This window comes from Geotrypetes seraphini, chromosome 8, assembly GCF_902459505.1.
Source record: "Geotrypetes seraphini chromosome 8, aGeoSer1.1, whole genome shotgun sequence".
NCBI classification, from domain to species: Eukaryota; Metazoa; Chordata; class Amphibia; order Gymnophiona; family Dermophiidae; genus Geotrypetes; species Geotrypetes seraphini.
Genome location: NC_047091.1, coordinates 69,724,025 through 69,742,691, shown reverse-complemented (window position 1 = coordinate 69,742,691; position 18,667 = coordinate 69,724,025). Strand labels below are relative to the sequence as shown.

Below are 18,667 nucleotides of genomic sequence, written 5' to 3'. Positions count from 1 at the left end.
CTTTCTCTCTCCATCCACCCCTCTTCAATTTGCCCCCTTTCTTTCCCTCCACCATTCTTCCATTCCAGCAGTCCTGCTCCTTTCCCGCGATGACTATAGCTGCCGTCTGCCGGTCCACCCCATTCCGATGTACTTGCTCTGGTTGCATAGGAAGAGGTATGGCCAGTAGGAAAAAGGAGGTATTGATGCCCCTGTATAAGACTCTGGTGAGACCTCATTTAGAATATTGTTTACACTTCTGGAGACCACACCTTCAAAAAGATATAAAAAGGATGGAGTCAGTCTAGAGCAGTGGTCTCAAACTTGCGGCCCGGGGGCCACATACGGCCCGCCAGGTACTATTTTGAGGCCCTCGGTATGTTTATCATAATCACAAAAGTAAAATAAAACAGTTTCTTGATCATATGTCTCTTTAGCTATAAATGACAATATTATTATTAAGACTTAGCCAAAAGGAAAGATTGATAAACTACAAAGAGTTTTACCTCATGCAAAATTGTCATTTCTTTAGTAAACATTAACTATTTTTTTCTGAGGCCCTCCAAGTCCCTACAAATCCAAAATGTGGCCCTGCAAAGGGTTTGAGTTTGAGACCATTGGTCTAGAGGAAGGCTATCAAAATGGTGTGTGGCCTTCACGATAAGGTGTATGGGGACAGACTTAAAGATCTCAATATGTATACTTTGGAGGAAAGCCACGAGAGGAGAGATATAATAGAGATGTTTAAATCCCTACATGGCATAAATGTGCATGAGTCGAGTCTCTTTCATTTGAAAAGAAGCTCTGGAATGAGAGGGCATAAGATGAAGTTAAGAGGTGATATGCTCAGGAGTAATCTAAGGAAATACTTTTTTACAGAAAGGGTGGTAGATGTGTAGGACAGTCTCCCGGAGGAAGTGGTGAAGACAGAAATTGTGTCTGAATGACTGAATTCAAGAAGGGGTGGGATAGGCATGAGGGATCTCTTAGAGAGAGGAAGAGATAATGGTTACTCTGGGCAGGCAGACTAGAACCCATTTGGCCTTTATCTGCCATCATGTTTCTTTGTGTGGTCCCTTTTACAGTGGAGTAATCTACTTCTTTTTTCACATATGGAGGATTCTTATTTGGCCTTTTGTTAAAACATTTTCCTTAGGTTATTCTGGTAACTTCTGTTTGGGTATTTATTAATTGTAATTATTTCTGGCTAGGAAGGTTACTTCTACTGTTGCTTGAGTAATATTTGTTACTCAGTAACTGCAGAAATGATCATTAAAATTTAGTCTTAACATTTATTCCATTTTGTTCAAGGAAAATACTACAGTTTTGTATCATATTTTTCATATATTATACGTTTTGCACTGTTTTGCTGCTTTTATATTTTTATGAACTTCTTACCTGCCTTGAGCTATATTGATAATCTGCTTAACCGATATAACATTTAATATAAATTGATGCATTATATTATTTTAATTTGATAACACACCTTACTAGCGGAGTGATACGTAAATTGTAATTGTATGTTTTTTTTATAACTTTAATAATGCTATTCCTTATCACCCAACCAATTTATTATCTTAAAATTCTGCCTACTTACCCTGAATCTGTGGTTAGCAGTGGCTCAGAAGAAGCCCAGCATTCCTGCCAGAAAGAAACGGAGAAATATGATGGCGAATAAATGCCAAATGGCCCAACCAGTCTGCCCATCCACAGTAACCATTATCTCTTCCTCTGTCTAAAAGAGAGATTTGTTGTTTTCTTGCAGCTTATCCGCAGGGTCAGAGGTATGAGTAACAATGGCATAGTGGGAGGGGTATTGGAGCACCCTGGAAACTGACTTAATGGGGGCACCATCATCTCTCCTCCCCCATCTGGTGGTAGGGGTTCTCTTAAATGCATTCTCCCCGTACTACTTCTGGTTGTCACCAGCAATGAGCAGGGTGTTCTCTGGCTGCTTGCCCTGGTCTCAGCCTTCCCTTTGACATTGTTTCCTATTGACAGGACCAGGAAGGAATGTCAGAGGGCAGGCTCAACTGACATGATAGGAGACCCTGCTCACTGCCGGTGACAACTAGATGAGGTATGGGAAGGGGAGGGATAATGCTTTTAAGAAACCACCTACTGCCAAGGGGGGAGAGGAATGCTGGGCACCATTGTCCCATTGTTGGGGTTTTGTTTTGTTTTTTTATAAATATTTTATTAATTTTCCAAGAAACTTTACAGTGCAATATACATATTAGCAACCAGAGAATAAAGCACAGAACGCACATTCAACTTATAAATATACACATACAATATCTTTATCCCATCTACCCTTCTATTAAATAATCAGTAAATCAATACTTCTTATTTTTACTTTCAAAAACCTTATCTTATATAATAATAATAATAATAAAGTATTCCCTCCCTCCACCCACCTGCCCTGGATGTGAATAGAAGTACACCAAACAATCCAGTTATACTGCATTCATAAAAGATGTCAATGGTTCCCAAACCAATTTAAATATATGACCATGTCCTAATAACTCCGCAGTAATTTTCTCATTCTTATATGTGGAGCATAAATTTGCCCACCAAAAAGAAATTAAGACGATCATGATTTTTCCAGTTATGCGTTATCATCTGCATAACAATCCCGGTCATGACTAAAAAAAGGTGACTTTTGTAACGATCTATGAGGGGGTTTAACATGTAGTAATAATCCACATATGACTAGCTCATATGTTAATGGGAATGAAAATTCAAGTATTGCATTAATCCGTCTCCATATCCATTGTCCCATTGTTATGCCATTGATGACAAAGCTAATTTTTTCCAAACTATAACCGAACTGTCTTCTAAACACAACACTGAGGAGTTATCCCAGGATCTGACTGTCTGGATGTGTCCCTGCCTACTTACATGATCTTTCCCTCCCAGAAACCCTCCACCACTACCTGAGCTATAAATACAAGGGCTTATTTTGGGCTGCGCTTTCTTTAAGCTGCTTGTGTGACTCAGCCAGGGTGAGTGGGCACAGAAGATGAATGCTCACAGGCACGAACACGATTGCACCCCTCCTTCGCCCCCTCGCATCTTGGTTGCCATGTCTGTGACGTTCTCTTATCTCTGTGAAAGAAGATGCTGTCTGGTTTGCAGAAATAACTTAACGGGCCTGTGTTCTAGAGATTTTATCTTGTCTCTTTTTTTTTTTTCTGTGTGTTTCCCTCTCCTGGATTTGGTGTCTTGTCCATGCCATATTTTCAGGGTATGTCAGAGAGTCCAGGAAGGTCCCGACAAGGCTACTGTTTTGGGAGTCCACCTATTTAAACAGATGCTTGCATGTCCTAGAAAGTGAGCTCCATTAGCTTTGCACGGAACTTGGATTTTTTAAAATTATAGTCACCTGTCTAGAATTACCATATTGCTCCAGAGAAAGGAGGACAGATTAAGACATCTGGGTTTTACTTCCAGTGCTTTCAATGGAAGTAAAACCCAGATGTCTCAATCCATCCTCTTTTTTTTCTAGAGCAGACATGGGCAACTCCGGTCCTCGAGGGCCGGAATCCAATCGGGTTTTCAGGATTTCCCCAATGAATATGCATGAGATCTATTTGCATGCACTGCTTTCAATGCATATTCATTGGGGAAATCCTGAAAACCCGATTGGATTCCGGCCCTCGAGGACCGGAGTTGCCCATGTCTGTTCTAAAGCCATATGGTAACCCTACACCTGTCTTTCCCACTCACCACTGTCATTTCCGCTGCTACTGCAACCAAAAGTGGCAGAATTTGGAGTGGTGCAAACTCCAGCTGTTCCTCCAGCTCTCAAGGACGGCAAAGAGGGTGGAAGCAGCTGTAGCAACAGGGTCTGGCACTTCTGCTCTGGTCCCAGATCCCTTTTGATTATGTGCAAGCTTATGGTTTCATATATTTGATATACCAACTCTCATGGGGCCATAATGAGGTGGTTGTATAAACTAAAAACACATCAGAATGGATAGAAAAGAACTCTATTTATAATGAAAAAAGGAGGGAGAGCAACAGACCAATCACATGGCATAAAAGAGGTAAAACTAAAAACTTATAAATACATCATTCAGAACAAAATGGAGTTTGGGAGTTTCCAAAAGTCGCTTCACATCCCAATCTCTCGCCAAAGGCCTTTTTTTGCAAAGAGAGTTTTTTAAATGTGGCCTTAAATTTTGGGGGAAAAGTTTGCGCATTGCCCCTGCCGGGTCAGACCAGGGGTCCATCGTGCCCGGCAGTCTGCTCCTGCCCTATGACCTGTAAGTGCTCCTAACCTACAACTTCCATACCCTGTTCGCCTAATGTCCAGTGAAGTAACCCTCTATCTGTACCCTGCTATCCCCTTTGCTTCCAGGAAGTCATCCAGTCCCTTTTTGAACCCCATTATTGTACTCTTGTCTTATCACCTCTCCTGGAGGGGCAGTCTATGCATTCCACAGTAAAGGCGCATAAGAGTAGAATTCGCAGTGTCTTGCAGAATCAAGTCTTGTGATATAAACTGATGGATTGTGTAAATGATGATGGCTGGATAACAATTGCAAAAGTCTTGGGTTGGCTTGTGATATAACTAATGGAGAAAGGTAGAGGGGAATGCCAATATGGAGGACCTTATGAATCAGAGCAATAATTTTTGTGCTGAATGTGGTAGAAAATTGGGATCCTTCTCTATTGGATGTATGATAAGGCATGTACAAATGCATTTGTGGACAGACAGACAGACTTAGACACACCACCAGTAATAATAACATGTAAAAATTTAAACAGGGCTGTAAAGAAAGGACCAACTTCAGTTGCTTGAGAACTCAGTGTTTGTTTTAGAAGGATTTTTTTTTTCCTGTCTCTTTGTCTCCCTGCTGTAACTTTCTCTCTCCCTTCCCTCTCTCTATCTCTGCCTCCCCTTCCCCTCCAGCTTCTGGAGCTTTTTGATAGTGAAGATCCCAGAGAGAGGGAGTACCTGAAGACCATCCTCCACCGAGTCTATGGCAAGTTTCTGGGCTTGAGGGCTTATATCAGGAAGCAGTGCAGCAATATCTTCCTCAGGTGAGTAGTGCCTGTGGCAGCCAGCTCCTCTCCTCTCATGTCCCAGTGTCTTGTACCTGCACTTGTTGGCACTTTAGAGAGAAACTGAAGCAGAGCATAGAGACTGCTCAAAGGAAAATTTTGGCTTTATTATTAAGAAGCTTACCATTTAGCTCACCCAGAATGGATTCCAGCTGGTTTATGCATCTTTATTCTCCATTTGGAAAATCCAGGGATATGTAGGCTCAGTGTTCTCCCCAGAAATTTTTTCCAGCCAGGTGGCATGAAAAAGTTACCGGGTGGGGTGGGGCGGGGCGGGGAAATTTGGTGGTAGGGAAAATTAAATGTGTACTATTTTTTTTTTTTTTTTTTAATTTCTAATTATACATCAAAATTTACAAGAATATATCTTGCTTCAATAAACACAGGTAGGAAAAACAATCCAAAAGCAATACAAATTCATTCTTACAAATATACTTTCTTTATCCCCTTCTTAGACCACTATAATGGGGGGATGGTCAAGCAATAATTTATGAGAGAAAATTAAAGAGGAATTTAGTTAACAAATAGGCTTAATGTATCTAAGCACCGGCTTTACTTCTATTATCCCTCAGTCCTTAATGATCTTCTTAACATCCAAGAATTCCTTCAGATGATTTGGAGAGAAAAATGTGTATTAACTCCTAAATACCTAACCAAGCATTGGCAGGGGTATGCTAAAAGAAACGTTGCTCCCAAATTGATAGTATCTTGACGCATAGAAAGAAATTCTTTCCTCCGTTCTTGAGTAGTCTTAGCGACATCAGGATATATCCATATTTTCTGTTCCCCAAATAGTTTTTGTGAATTTTTAAAGCACAATTTCATAATCATATTTACATCTTGCTCAAATACAAACAATACTAAGAGCGTAGCCAGGAGGGTTTGGGCTCCCTCCTGGCCCGAACAACTAGCGGGGGGGGGGGTCACCAGGGCCAGGAGGACTTGGGCTCCCTCCTGGCCCGATATTGTCAGGGAGTTGGGGAGTCGGCGGGGAAAGAGGGCTTGGGCTCCCTTTTGCCCCGATCGTGTCGGGGAGTCAGGGGGGCAAGAGGGCTTGAGCTCCCTCTTGCCCCGATCGTGTTGGGGGTGCCGCGGTTGGCTGGGGCAAGAGGGCTTGAGCTCCCTCTTGCCCCGATCGTGTCGGGACCGCCAAGAGGAAGCAGCAGGACACCGGTAGGAGCTTCTACATGATGGGGGGGGGTCGGGAGGCTGTGGGGGTGCGAGCAGTCCTTCAGGGTGGGGGTGCGGGTGCGTGCGAGCGGTCCTTCGGGTTGGGGGTGCGAGCGGTCCTGCGGAGGGGGTGTGTGAATCAGACGTGGGGGGGGGGAACTATGTAAAAAAAATTTTGTACAACGCGCTCACGCGTATAACGCGCAAGGGTGTGCGCGGTACATAAAAACCACGTATAACGCGCGCGTTATATGCGAGAAAATACGGTAATTCTGTTTTATATTCTGCAATTATGTATGTTTATTTTTATGGAAACCACTTTGTTTAAAGGCAGTATATAACTTTTTAAAATAAATAAATAAAACTACCACTATAAAGGAAAGATACCTACTTCTCGTTAATAGAATATTAGTGTAATGAGTAAAATGCATGCCTTTAATTGTAGGCACAATTATACCAGCCATAGAGTAGGGGTAGAGATTACACCTAAATTGCTGGAACTGAGACAAAAAATTGTAGTAGTCAAATATTTACATGTGTAACACTGCACCCTGCCCATGCTATACCCAGTTGCCACCCATGTGTATGTCCACCTTCAAACTATGCGTTGTTGTAATAAGGTGCCATTTTATAGAATAATGTCCAGCCAAAATGATAGCATTTATATGCATATGTGCACACTTTCCAGTATTCTGGTCATTTATGTGCTTAATTGATGCTTAGTGCCCACTTTATAGACTTGCCTGCAAAATGTGACTAAGTTTGATTGTGTTACATAGAAACATAGAGTATGACGGCAGAAAAGGGCCGATGGCCCAACAAGTCTGCCCACCCAAGAACCCTCCCTCCCTCGATAATCCATCTATTAAGCATTCCTCTGGAGCGACCCCACCTGTCTGTCCCATCGTCCCTTGAAGTCGAGCATGTTGCTGGCCTCAACTACCTGACGTGGAAGACCATTCCATCGATCAATTACCTTTTTGGTGAAGAAGTATTTCCTGGTGTCCCTATAAAATTTTTCCCCCTGAGCTTTAGCGGATGCCCTCTTGTCGCCGTGGGACCGGTAAGAAAAAAGATTTCTTCCTCCACCTCAATGCGGCCCGTGATGTAGATACAAATATTGGTGTATCATATTGGGTTCAATTCAAGGCCCTTCTTGCCCTGGAAAGGGGGTGGGATATAGGTTTACAGAATACGGCGGCTAAACCGATATACAGTAAACATAACTATGATCATGTCATACTGAGATCCCTTCACTGGGTTCCTGTTTACTGGAGGATCCAATTTCAATGTGCAACTGTAATTTTCAAAATCCTATATGGTATTTTTTTTCTCCTTTGGTTCCTGTCTCATTTAATTCACAAGAAATCTCTAATTCTAGGAGCTCTCAGAAATATAAACTTGGCTTTCCCACTGTTAAAGGAATAAAAACTATGGACAATTTTTGTTGATCATTTTATTTTTTTATTCATAAAAGTTTGGAATAACCTTCCTTCTATAATTAGAGTTCTCTCTCATCTACCCACTTTTCCTAAAATACAGAAGACATATTTATATCAGACGTTTACTAATGATCCTTCTTTTTCAAATAATCATAAAAGATAAAATTCTGGCCTAAAAGATATAGTTTCTGTTCTAATCTTCTGTATAATTTTTGTTAACCGAGTCAAGCCCTCCTGTTGGGATGAATCGGTATAAAAAAAATCAAAGATTACATTAGATATGGGTACACAGGTACATATTTTGCACCTGGGGCAAAGGAGGTTATCATGCCGCTGTACTGGGCCTTGGTACGCCCTCACCTGGAATACTGCATCCAGCACTGGTCGTCATACATGAATAAGGACACAGTACTACTCGAAAGGGTCCAGAGAAGAGCAAGTAAAATGGTTAAGGGGCTGGAGGAGTTGCCGTACAGAGAAAGATTAGAGAAACTGGACCTCTTGTCCCTTGAAAAGAGGAGACTGAGAGGGGACATGATCAAAACATTCAAGATAATGAAGGAAATAGACCTAATAGATAAAGACAGGTTGTTCACCCTTTCCAAGGTGGAGAGAACGAGAGGGCACTCTCTAAAGTTGAAAGGGGATAGATTCCGTACAAACGTAAGGAAGTTCTTCTTCACCCAGAGAGTGGTAGAAAACTGGAACGCTCTTCCAGAGGCTGTTATAGGGGAAAACACCCTCCAGGGATTCAAGACAAAGTTAGACAAGTTCCTGCTGAACTAGAGCATATGCAGGTAAGGCTAGTCTCAGTTAGGGCACTGGTCTTTGACCTTAGGGCCGCCGCGTAAGCGGACTGCTGGGCACAAAGGGCCACTGGTCTGACCCAGCAGCGGCAATTCTTATGTTCTTATGTCTAGAGTCACAAGGAGTTGCAGTGGGAAGCAAACTTAGTTCCCCAAGTTCTCTGGTTGCTGCACTAAACTTTGGGCTACTGCATTTAACTTTAAGAAAGGAGACTATGATAACATAGAATGGTGGTAAAAAGGAACTCGGAGGAGCAGCTGCAAAGGTCAAAATTTTTTTTTTAAATACCATTCTGAAAGCCCCACCAGATATATTCCATGGATTAAAAAAGGAGGAATGAATGCCAAATGGCAGCTAGCATGATTAACATGTAAGGTGAAGGAAGCTAGTAAAGCTAAAAGGAAATCCTTCAAAAAGTGAAAGAAGGGTCTGACTAAAGATAATAGGAAACAGCATAAAGAATGGCAAGTCAAATGCAAAGCGCTGATGAGAAAGACAAAGAGAGACCTTGAAAAGAAGATTGCTTTGGAGCCAAAAATTTATAATAATTTTTTTTGTATATTAGAAGCAAGAAGCTGGTAAAAGAATCAGATGGACTGCTAGATGACCGAGGGGTTAAAGGGGCACTCAGGGTAGATAAGGCCATAGTGGAGAGATTAAATTCTTTGTTGCGAGAAAGATATGGGGAAGATGCCTATGCTAGAAATGGTGTTCAGTGCTGATGAGTCAGAGAAAATTGATACAAATCTCTGTAATACTGGAAGATATAATGGGACAAATGAAGAATAGCAAATCACCTGGACTTGAAGGTATACATCCCACAGTTTGCAGTTTGCAGAGCTATTAATAATTTTGTAATTTTTATCTTTAAAATCCAGCATAGTACCAGAAGATTGGAGGGGGGCCAATGTAATGCCAATATTTTTAAATGCTTCCAGAGGCGATCTGGGAAATTACAGATGGGCAAGTCCAATGTTGGTGGCGGGCAAAATGGTAGAGACTACTATAAAGGCCAAAATTACAGAGCATATACCTAAGCACAGATAAAGCTAACATGGATTTAGTTAATGGAAATTTTGCCTCGCCAATCTACAACATTTGGATAAAGATGAGCCTTCAATATTGTGTATCTGGATTTTCAAAATGCATTTGACAGTACTTCATGAACGACTCATGAGGAAATTTAAAAAGTCATAGGATGGAGGTAATGTCCTATTATGGATTAAGAACTAATTAAAAGATAGAAGGAAAACTTAGAGTAGGGTTAAATGGTCAATATTCTCAATGGAGAAGGCTAGATAGTGGATTTCCCCAGGGGTCTGTGCTGGGGTCACCAATTTATTTTTATTTTTTTTTACATATTTATCAATAATCTAGAGATGGAAACAACTAGTGAGAACTAAAGTTGCTCATGACACAAAATTGCTCAAAGTTGTTAAATCACTAGAATCTAAGGAAATACTTTTTTACAGAAAGGGTGGTAGGTGTGTGGAACAGTCTCCCAGAAGAGGTGGTGCAGACAGAGACTGTGTCTGAATTCAAGAAAGCATGGGATAGGCACATGGGATCTATTAGAAAGAAGACGAGATAATGGTTACTGTGGATGGGCATACTGGATGGGCCATCTGGCTTTTATCTGCCATCATGTTTCTATGTTTCTGTGAAAATTGCATGAGGCCCTTGGGAGACTGGGCATCAAAATGGGAGATGACATTTAATGTGAGCAATTGCAAAGTGATGCCTGTTGAAAAGAGGAACCCAAATTATAGCTACATGATATGCAGAGCTCTACATTAGGAGTCGTTGCCCAGGAAACGAATCTCGGTGTCATCGATATGTTGTAATTCTCTGCTCAATGTATAGCAGTGGCTAAGCAAGCAAATTGAGTGTAAGGAATATCTAGAAAGGAATAGAAAACAAAGATGAGAATGTTATAATGCCTTTGTATTGCTTTATGGTTTTGACCACCCCTCGAATACTGTGTGCCATTCAGGTCACCACATCTCAAATAAGATGTAGCGGAATTAGAAAAGATACAGAGAAGGATGATAAAAATGATAAAGGGGATATTGACCTATGAGGAAAAGCTAGGGCTCTTCAGCCTGGAGAGGAGACAGCTTAGGGAAGATATGATTGAGATCTATAAAACACTGAGTAGATTGGAGTGGGTAGATGTGAATTGCTTGTTTACTGTCTCCAAAATTACTAGCACTAGGGAGCATGCAAAGAAGCTACTAAGTAGGATATTTAAAACAAACCAGAGAAAATATTTCTTCACTCAATGTGTAATTAAACTCTCTGAAATTCGTTGAGAATGTGATGAAAGCAATTAGCTTAGCAGGGTTTAAAAAAGGTTTGGATAATTTCCTAAAAGAAAAATCCATAAATCATTATTAAGATGAAGTTGGGGAAATCCACTACTTATTCCTAGGATAAGCAGCATAAAATCTGTTTTACTCTGGAATCTTGTCAGGTACTTGTGACCTGAGTTGGCCACTATTAGATACTAGGCTTGATGTCCCATGCTCCAGTATCAAACTGAGAGTTTTAATCATTCTACCAGTTACCTGTTTCAAATTAAATTCTACTTTCATTTATTTACTTCCCCTTTCTAGGGAACGCTACCCAACTCTGTTTGCAGAGAGTTCTCCTATAAAAGGTTTAAAATGGCTTTATGATCAGTTGTAACTTACCCCCACCCCCACCAACATGTGCTCTGTTGCAACAGTCACCTTTGCCAGAATCAGCTGCCCATTCCAAGCCAGCACTTGGGGAAGCTGGGCTTGAGTGCACTGCCATCCGAGAGGCCAGTGCTCAAAAACTAGTGGCAGCGATAAAAGGGGTTGGAGTCGGACTTGTGCACACGTTACACAGCACGGAATTCTCAGCACTGGGCTAACATGCTCCAATGATTGCTTGGTAATGTATTTAAATAGAGGACAGTAACTATTCCTTCCTAATGCTCAGATGGCAGCGCTGCTGGGCTCCTTCCAACTATTCCGAAAACATCTTAAAACTTGGCTATTCTCAAAAATGTAATTCTATTCTTCCCCTACCCTTCCTATGGTATTCCCTCTTTACAACAAGTTCCTGTAAACCTTCTTTATACTAAGTTCCTGTAATCTTAAATATGGAGTTCCCTCTTTATACTACACCCGTGTAAACCGTGCCGAGCTCTATGATTATGGAGATGATGTGGTACACAAACTTAAGGTTTAGTTTAGTTTAGGTTAGTCTATAATGCTGAAACTTATCACCAGCTCAGATATTGCATAGATTTTGAAGACAGCATTTCTTGGCAAAATCTCACATTGAACTACGGGTTTTGTTTTATTTGACAAGCCGAAGGAAACCCTTGGAAGTCTGATGTGCAGATAGTAAGAAACAAACATGCGAGTGTCCGATTAAAAGTGAAAGTGAAAGCACACATTGGCACCTGTTTTTCTGCACTTAAAATATGAGCCTTTCAAAAATGTAAGCGCAAACAAGTTTTGAAAAGCTCCTATTTAAACGTGCAAAAGAAAAACGCCAATATGTGCTTACACTTCGGTTTTGTCTGGACTTGCGCAAAACAGCGGTACTTACTGCAAAAATTTTGTGCATGTGTACCAGGCATGCTTCTCCCCTTGCTTTCAGTTTAACAGTGTAAATGATTGTACTTGCTTCGAGCATTGGTTGGCTGTTTTTATGCTGATATGTCGCTATGGGGTTTGCGCTGTGGGCATTAGCACAGGAGCTTTCAGCATCTGCCTCTTAGTCGTTCATGTGGCCTCACCCCTCTCTTGGTGGTTTCACAGACATTTGTTTCTGTCCCCCTGCAACAGGCAAATTAGGGAGCAGCGCAGAGCATTCAGCGCACCGGCCTGCACTAAAAATCGCTATTGCGGTTTTGTAAAAGAGGGGGGGGGGGCTTTTTAGCTGAAATCTCAGATGCATGGCCACACCCCATGCAGCATTCATCCCCACCCCCCAAGCCATGCCCCCACATGAACCTCCGTGGCATCGGGACAGCATGTGGAGGACCTCCGCATACTGCCGCGACATCAGGGCCTTCCATAATCTGGACAAACTGCCAAGTTTTGGAAGTCCCTCCAGGCACCCAGACATGTGATCTAAAAAGAGGACGTGTCTGGGTTTTCCCGGACATCTGGTAACCATATTTAAAATTATCTTCAGATTCTCAAATCCAGGACTGAGTAAATGAAGTGATTTCTTCAGCAGCTAACTAAGGCTATCGATACCAGGAGCAGAGCAGTCACCTTCCCTCTTCTCTATGGTACAACATGGTCCCCTTAAAATGGCTTTAAAGATCTTTTTTTTTTTTAATGGTGTGGTAGCCTAGATTGTCCAGCATGTGGTCCGCAAGTGGAACAAGTTGTCCTCTTTTTCTCTTGTACTATACCTAAGTCCTTGCTGTTCTGTTCCTTGACTTTTATTGAATGGAGGTCCTTTGGTTTTCTACCTTATCTTCTAAACCACTTTGGTGTTTCAACTGCAAAAGGCAGTTTAGCAAACCACTGATAAATGTAAACATGGTTCTATGATGACGTACGTGTCTTATTCACAACTAAACATGAATGCGTTGGATCTAGTACCAAGCGTGAGATGGGCTGGAGTAAGTCTTAACAGAGATTTCGGCAGGTGGAACCCAAGCATAGTACCGGGTAAAGCTTTGGATTCTTGCCCAGAAATAGCTAAGAAGAAAAAAAAAAAAAAAATTTTAAATTGAATCAGGTTGGGCAGACTGGATGGACCATTCGGGTCTTTATCTGCCGTCATCTACTATGTTACTATGTAGATAAGATTGGGGATGGAACTTACAGGTGGAGACAGATGATATTTTAAAATGTATTTGGGATTTGGAGGTCCCCTGGCACCACGGGGGCATTTCCAAGTTTGTTTGCCCATTGGCACAGCCATCTGAGAGATCACAAGTATGGATTTCAGAAGCATTTGGCAAAATCTTACTCACCCCATCCCGAAAGGATCGGATTTAGACCCGTCTCAAGCCACCAGTTACAGACCGATTGCCAGTATACCTTTCATAACTAAACGGATTGAATTTGTAGTTGCAAGCCAACTAAAAGATTACATTGTATGCTGGAACCTGCTGTTACCTTCCCAACACGAGTTTAGAAACTCGCACAGTACAGAGACCTGTTTAATAGACCAGGGGCTCCTTTTACGAAGCCGCGTTAGCGGTTTAACGCGCGTAATAGCGTGCACTAATTTGCAAGCTGCGCTAGCCGCTACCGCCTCCTCTTGAGCAGGCGGTAGTTTTTCAGCTAGCGCGGGGGTTAGCGTGCGCTAAAAAGGTAAGTGCGATAAAACCGCTAATGCGGCTTCGTAAAAGGAGCCCCAGGTGTCCAGAGTAAGATCGGCACTAACTTAAGGCAAATAAATGCTACTAGCGCAATTCGACGTCTCGGCCGCTTTTGACATGGTAAACCATACTCTTTTATTAAATTGATTACCTGAACTAGGAATCACAGGACATGTCCTACAGTGGTTTCAAGGATTCCTTACAAACAAACGATACAGAGTTTTGAAAGATGAAATCTACTCAGACTACTGGATCCCACCATGCAGAGTACCACAAGGATTCCCTCTTCATGACCACTCTAAACTCTGAGTTTGACATTCTTCTGCTAATCCCCGTAGATCTGAATCAAACTAACCTCACTACCAAGTTTTCCCAAGCCTTAAGTAGAGTACAGCAAAACACCATCTTAAACTAAACGCTGAAAAAACTAAACTACTATGGTTTGGACTACAGTTGACCCTGATCCCTTCCTTCATCAAACTGGCAAATGAAGTAAATCTCAATATCGAGAAATCCACCAGGATCCTGGGAATCGCCCTAGACAACTCATTGCTGCCATTCAAGATCCAATGTAATCCAAAAAACAAGGCAAACAGCCCCACGACAGATGCGCGACAAAGAGAAAGTGGGGAAGGAACCGTACACATCAACCTGAGATAAAGTGGAGTTTATTGAGTGCAATCAATTATTTAAAACTCAAGCATATCATATGGGAATTAATCTATCTTGCAGATCCTTGTAGGCCCGACATGATAGAAGCCTGCCTCGGGGTTACTGATGGTGATGGCACTCAAGCACTTTAAAATCAGATAACATAGAGTACGATGAGTAGATTGTTTTCTAAAGTGGAGATCTGACGTATTGTTTTAAATCTCCGTGGCTCCGCTTCCACAAACAGCCATGGAGTTTTTAAAATGTGTTAGATCTCCACCTTAGACACAGTCTACAAATCTGCTCATCATTGAAGTTCAAACAGTCCTTGATAATTTCTTCAAGAATTTGTAGTGAATTAACTATTTGGAGAATTGGTTACCATCAATTAATGCCTTAATTTTCTCCAAATTAATTTTAATTTGCGTTTGCAATGGTGTCTTAAGTTTTTGTTTAACTTGTGAATTGTACAGGATAATATGGGGTACTGTGTGCAAGCAAACTGGATTTTGTCTGCGTAAATAAAAGGATAATTGTCAGTATTTATATTAAGATTGCCAGAGGAGATAAGAAAATGTTAAAATTGGCCTCAAGATCTATCCTTGTGACACACCACATTTGTTGGAAAAAGGAGATTTTCCACTGTATTCTACTCGTATATTGTCTGCCATGAAGAAAGGCGTGAAACCCTTCGGGTGTAATTCTGTAAGGCCAGTGTCGGAGCTGTTCAGTCAGTAGGGTATGACCTACCAGATCAAATGTTGATGAGAGAACCGGTGATATTGGCATTACTATTTTATCCTGACCTATATTAGATTGTATGGATGTAACTATTCTTAAGAGAATGCTCTCTGTAGAATGAGTTTTACACAGTCCTATTTAGCATGGATGTAATATGTTCATCTGTTCCAGGAACTTTAACCGTGTTCTCCTACAGTAGATTTAGTGAGCTTGGCTATGAAAGGTCGATTGGCTATAGACAATAATTTGATACTTCTGAGAGGTCTTTCTTAGTATCTTTAACTCTAGGGCAGAGGTATCAAAGTCCCTCATCGAGGGCTGCAATCCAGTCGGGTTTTCAGGATTTCCCCAATGAATATGCATGAGATCTATTAGCATACAATGAAAGCAATGCATGCAAATAGATCTCATGCATATTCATTGGGGAAATCCTGAAAACCCGACTGGATTGCGGCCCTTGAGGAGGGACTTTTACACACCTGCTCGAGGGCAAATGTAAGCTCATTGTATATGATTGAGGCACCATTCCTTGCTCTAAGAATGATGTGATCAGATCCTGGAGATATGGCAGCAGTAGTGAGGCAAATTTTTTAACTAATGTTGATGAAATTGGATTGTGTGGTGAAGTAGTCAATTTGATAGAGCTGGTAATCTTTGAGTGAATATTTAAAGAACTAAGGGCCCCTTTTACAAAGCTGTGTTGGTGAGTCCCCGAATGAAGGTAGCATCTACCCCATCCTCTCTGCTTCTATCCCAATTATTGTACTAGACCACCAGGGAATCAAAGATAGGCCTGGGATGAGCAATCTTTAGACACTCCAGCTCATGCTGTTACCATCATCAAAATGCTTGTGGCAAACTCCAGCAGCAGTCTTACTAAACTGGCGCTTGAGGTCATGGCAATGATTTGGGGATTGGACCCAGCATGGGCAGGACAGGAGTGACTAGAATTGTCCTTCCTATGCTGGCTTCTGTCTTAAAATGGCTGCAGTGATCTCCAGTGGCAGTCTCATGAGAGGAGAAAGGGAAAAATTGAACCAGTCCTGTTAAGGAAGGGAAAGAGAGGGAGAGGTCGAGCCCATTCCTTTTTAAGTGGGGGTGGGGGGAGAGAGAGAGGAGAGGGAGAAGTTGGGCTCATTCCTGTGAGAGAGGGAGAAGTTGAGCTCATTCCTGTTAAGGGGGGGGAGAGAGGAGACAGAGAGGTGGACCCTGTTCCTGTTAAGGGGGGGAGAGGCGTGGAAGCAATCTGGGTACAGAGTACAGTGGTGCCTCACACAACGAACTTAATTCGTTCCAGGAGCAAGTTTGTTATGCGAAAAGTTCGTTATGTGAAACGCGTTTTCCCATAACAATACATGTTAAAAAAAATAATTCGTTCTGCAGCATAAAATATGCTAAGATGACATAAAAAAAGATAAATTTTTTGTTATTATGTTTATTTAGATACATCTAAAAACATAATTGTTTTTTAAAACAACACACATTTTTTAAATTTAAAGACAGACTAAGTAGAGTCTAATTTTACAGTGAGAGAGGGCAGAGTCTCAGCGGCAAAAACTGGGACTTAACTGTTCATTTTTTAAATGCCTGCATGGTTGAAAATGTTGTCCATTTCCTTGGGCAGATCATTCTGTCTATAATACTAGTTTATACTTACTGTATTACAAAATGGTCTAAATGGATAAGCTTTTTTTTTCCTGTTTCTTTCAATATGTAAACAGATTGCCAATGGTGAGAGAGAACAAAGCTGTTACTGTATTTTTCTAGCATCGGGGAAGCGGCGAGAGTAGCTCCGCCCCCCCCAACGCATCAGCAGTAGGCGCCGGGCCCCTGCGAGCCGACGGTCCGCCACTGCACAGGGAGCCAGCGCAGTGCCTGCGCGGAAGGATGCAGCTCGGGCGACTTCGTTGTGTGAAACGAAGTTCGTTGTGGGAAGCAAGACCTGAAGTTCGTTGTGCGCAGCGTTCGCTGTGCGAGGCGTCCGTTATGCGAGGCACCACTGTACTGAGTTTCAGTTTCAGTCAAAAATGCACCAGCATTTTCAGCCAAACTTGAAACAATATCAGTTTTGAATTTTGGACTGGTTTAATTGCTGAAGCTGAAATTCAGTTGGCCTATAATTTACAATTTTACAAAGTGGGCCAAAAGTAGATATACAGTACTTATTCAGTAATTATTTTATAGGTATCATGAATAACATTCGTGTGAAGTTTTTGTATCAGTTACATTGTTTTGCTTTTACTTGATTATTGTTCGGTACTATATTATACCTATTCAATACCTGTAAAATAACAAGAAATAATGAATAAATACTGTTTACTTACTTTTGGCCCACCCTGTGTAATGGGATTTTGGTGTTTAGATGCCCAGTTATAGAACTGCCCCCATGGCATTTCATGCGCTCTTACATAAGAATATGTAGATATTTACCCCTCCATATTTGCGGTTTCACGGTCCGCGGTTTCGGTTATTCACAGTTTTTCGATCGAAGGCCCCGCCCCCAAATTTACATCACAGGAAATTGCTACTCCCAGCTGCACTTCATTCAGTGGAACAGGTCAGGTTATTCGCGTGTCTTTTTTGTTTGTTTTTTACAGAAAAAATGCGAATAACATACGAAAAGTTATTTGCGTTTTTTCTCTATTCGCTACCTTGCCGTTCCCCTATCACTGCGAATGGGGAGGGGGAAGTGTATTTAACACACAGAAGTGTACAGATCATAAGTGTACGCTTGCCTGTGAAAGTGATAAACTCAAATGCCGCATAAATGTGGAAACCCTATTACTGAAGTATCCTTCACGTGTTCTTGCTACTTACTGATCAGGGCTAGAGGCATTTTCAGGAAAGGAGCTAGTGATGCTGTGAAAGCAGTGGCGTGCGGTGCAGGAGACTTACTAGATGTGCTAAACGAAGGGTGTCCAACCTCGGCCTTTACTATATTGGGTTTTCAGGATTTCTGGAATGAATATGCATGAGAACTATTTGCATGCACTCCCTTCATTATATGCAGATAGATGTCATGCCTATTCATCGGGGAAATCTGAAACCCAACTGGATTGAGGCCCTTGAGGAATGAGGTTGGACACCCCTATGCTAAACATTAGTGCAATATGTTGACTAAGGTTAATATAGTCACTGTTTGTGCTGAACATTGTTGATCTCTTTCTGAGAGTCACCTATAACTTTTGCTACTTCTTCTTTTGACTTCTGTGTTAATATGAAGAAACAGAATTTCTGTATCACCATCCCCTTTCCAATATGTTTGTTTATTAAAAGTTTTAACCGCACTTCGGTTTATCAACAGCACAGTGTACAAAATAGATATTAAAAAATAAGAAAAGAAAGGAACGCCGTGTAAACTAGGAAAGCAAAAGAAAAGAAAACGATAAAAAGAAGCACAAAAATGAAATAAAAAAATAACGGCCTCTCTTACAAAGCCGCGCTAGCGGCCTCGAAGCCCTTAGAGATTTAAAGGGCTTCGGGG

General features: G+C 41.5%; 1 protein-coding gene across 1 annotated transcript in view; it reads left to right on the top strand.

Moving 5' to 3' along the window:
* Positions 1 to 18,667, top strand: part of PPP2R5B (protein phosphatase 2 regulatory subunit B'beta) — a 134,437-nt gene that overhangs the window by 60,381 nt on the left and 55,389 nt on the right. The window contains exon 5 of the mRNA XM_033955630.1: positions 4,898 to 5,028. Within this exon, the coding sequence (XP_033811521.1) occupies positions 4,898 to 5,028 (131 nt within the window). The remainder of the gene's footprint in view (positions 1 to 4,897; positions 5,029 to 18,667) is intronic.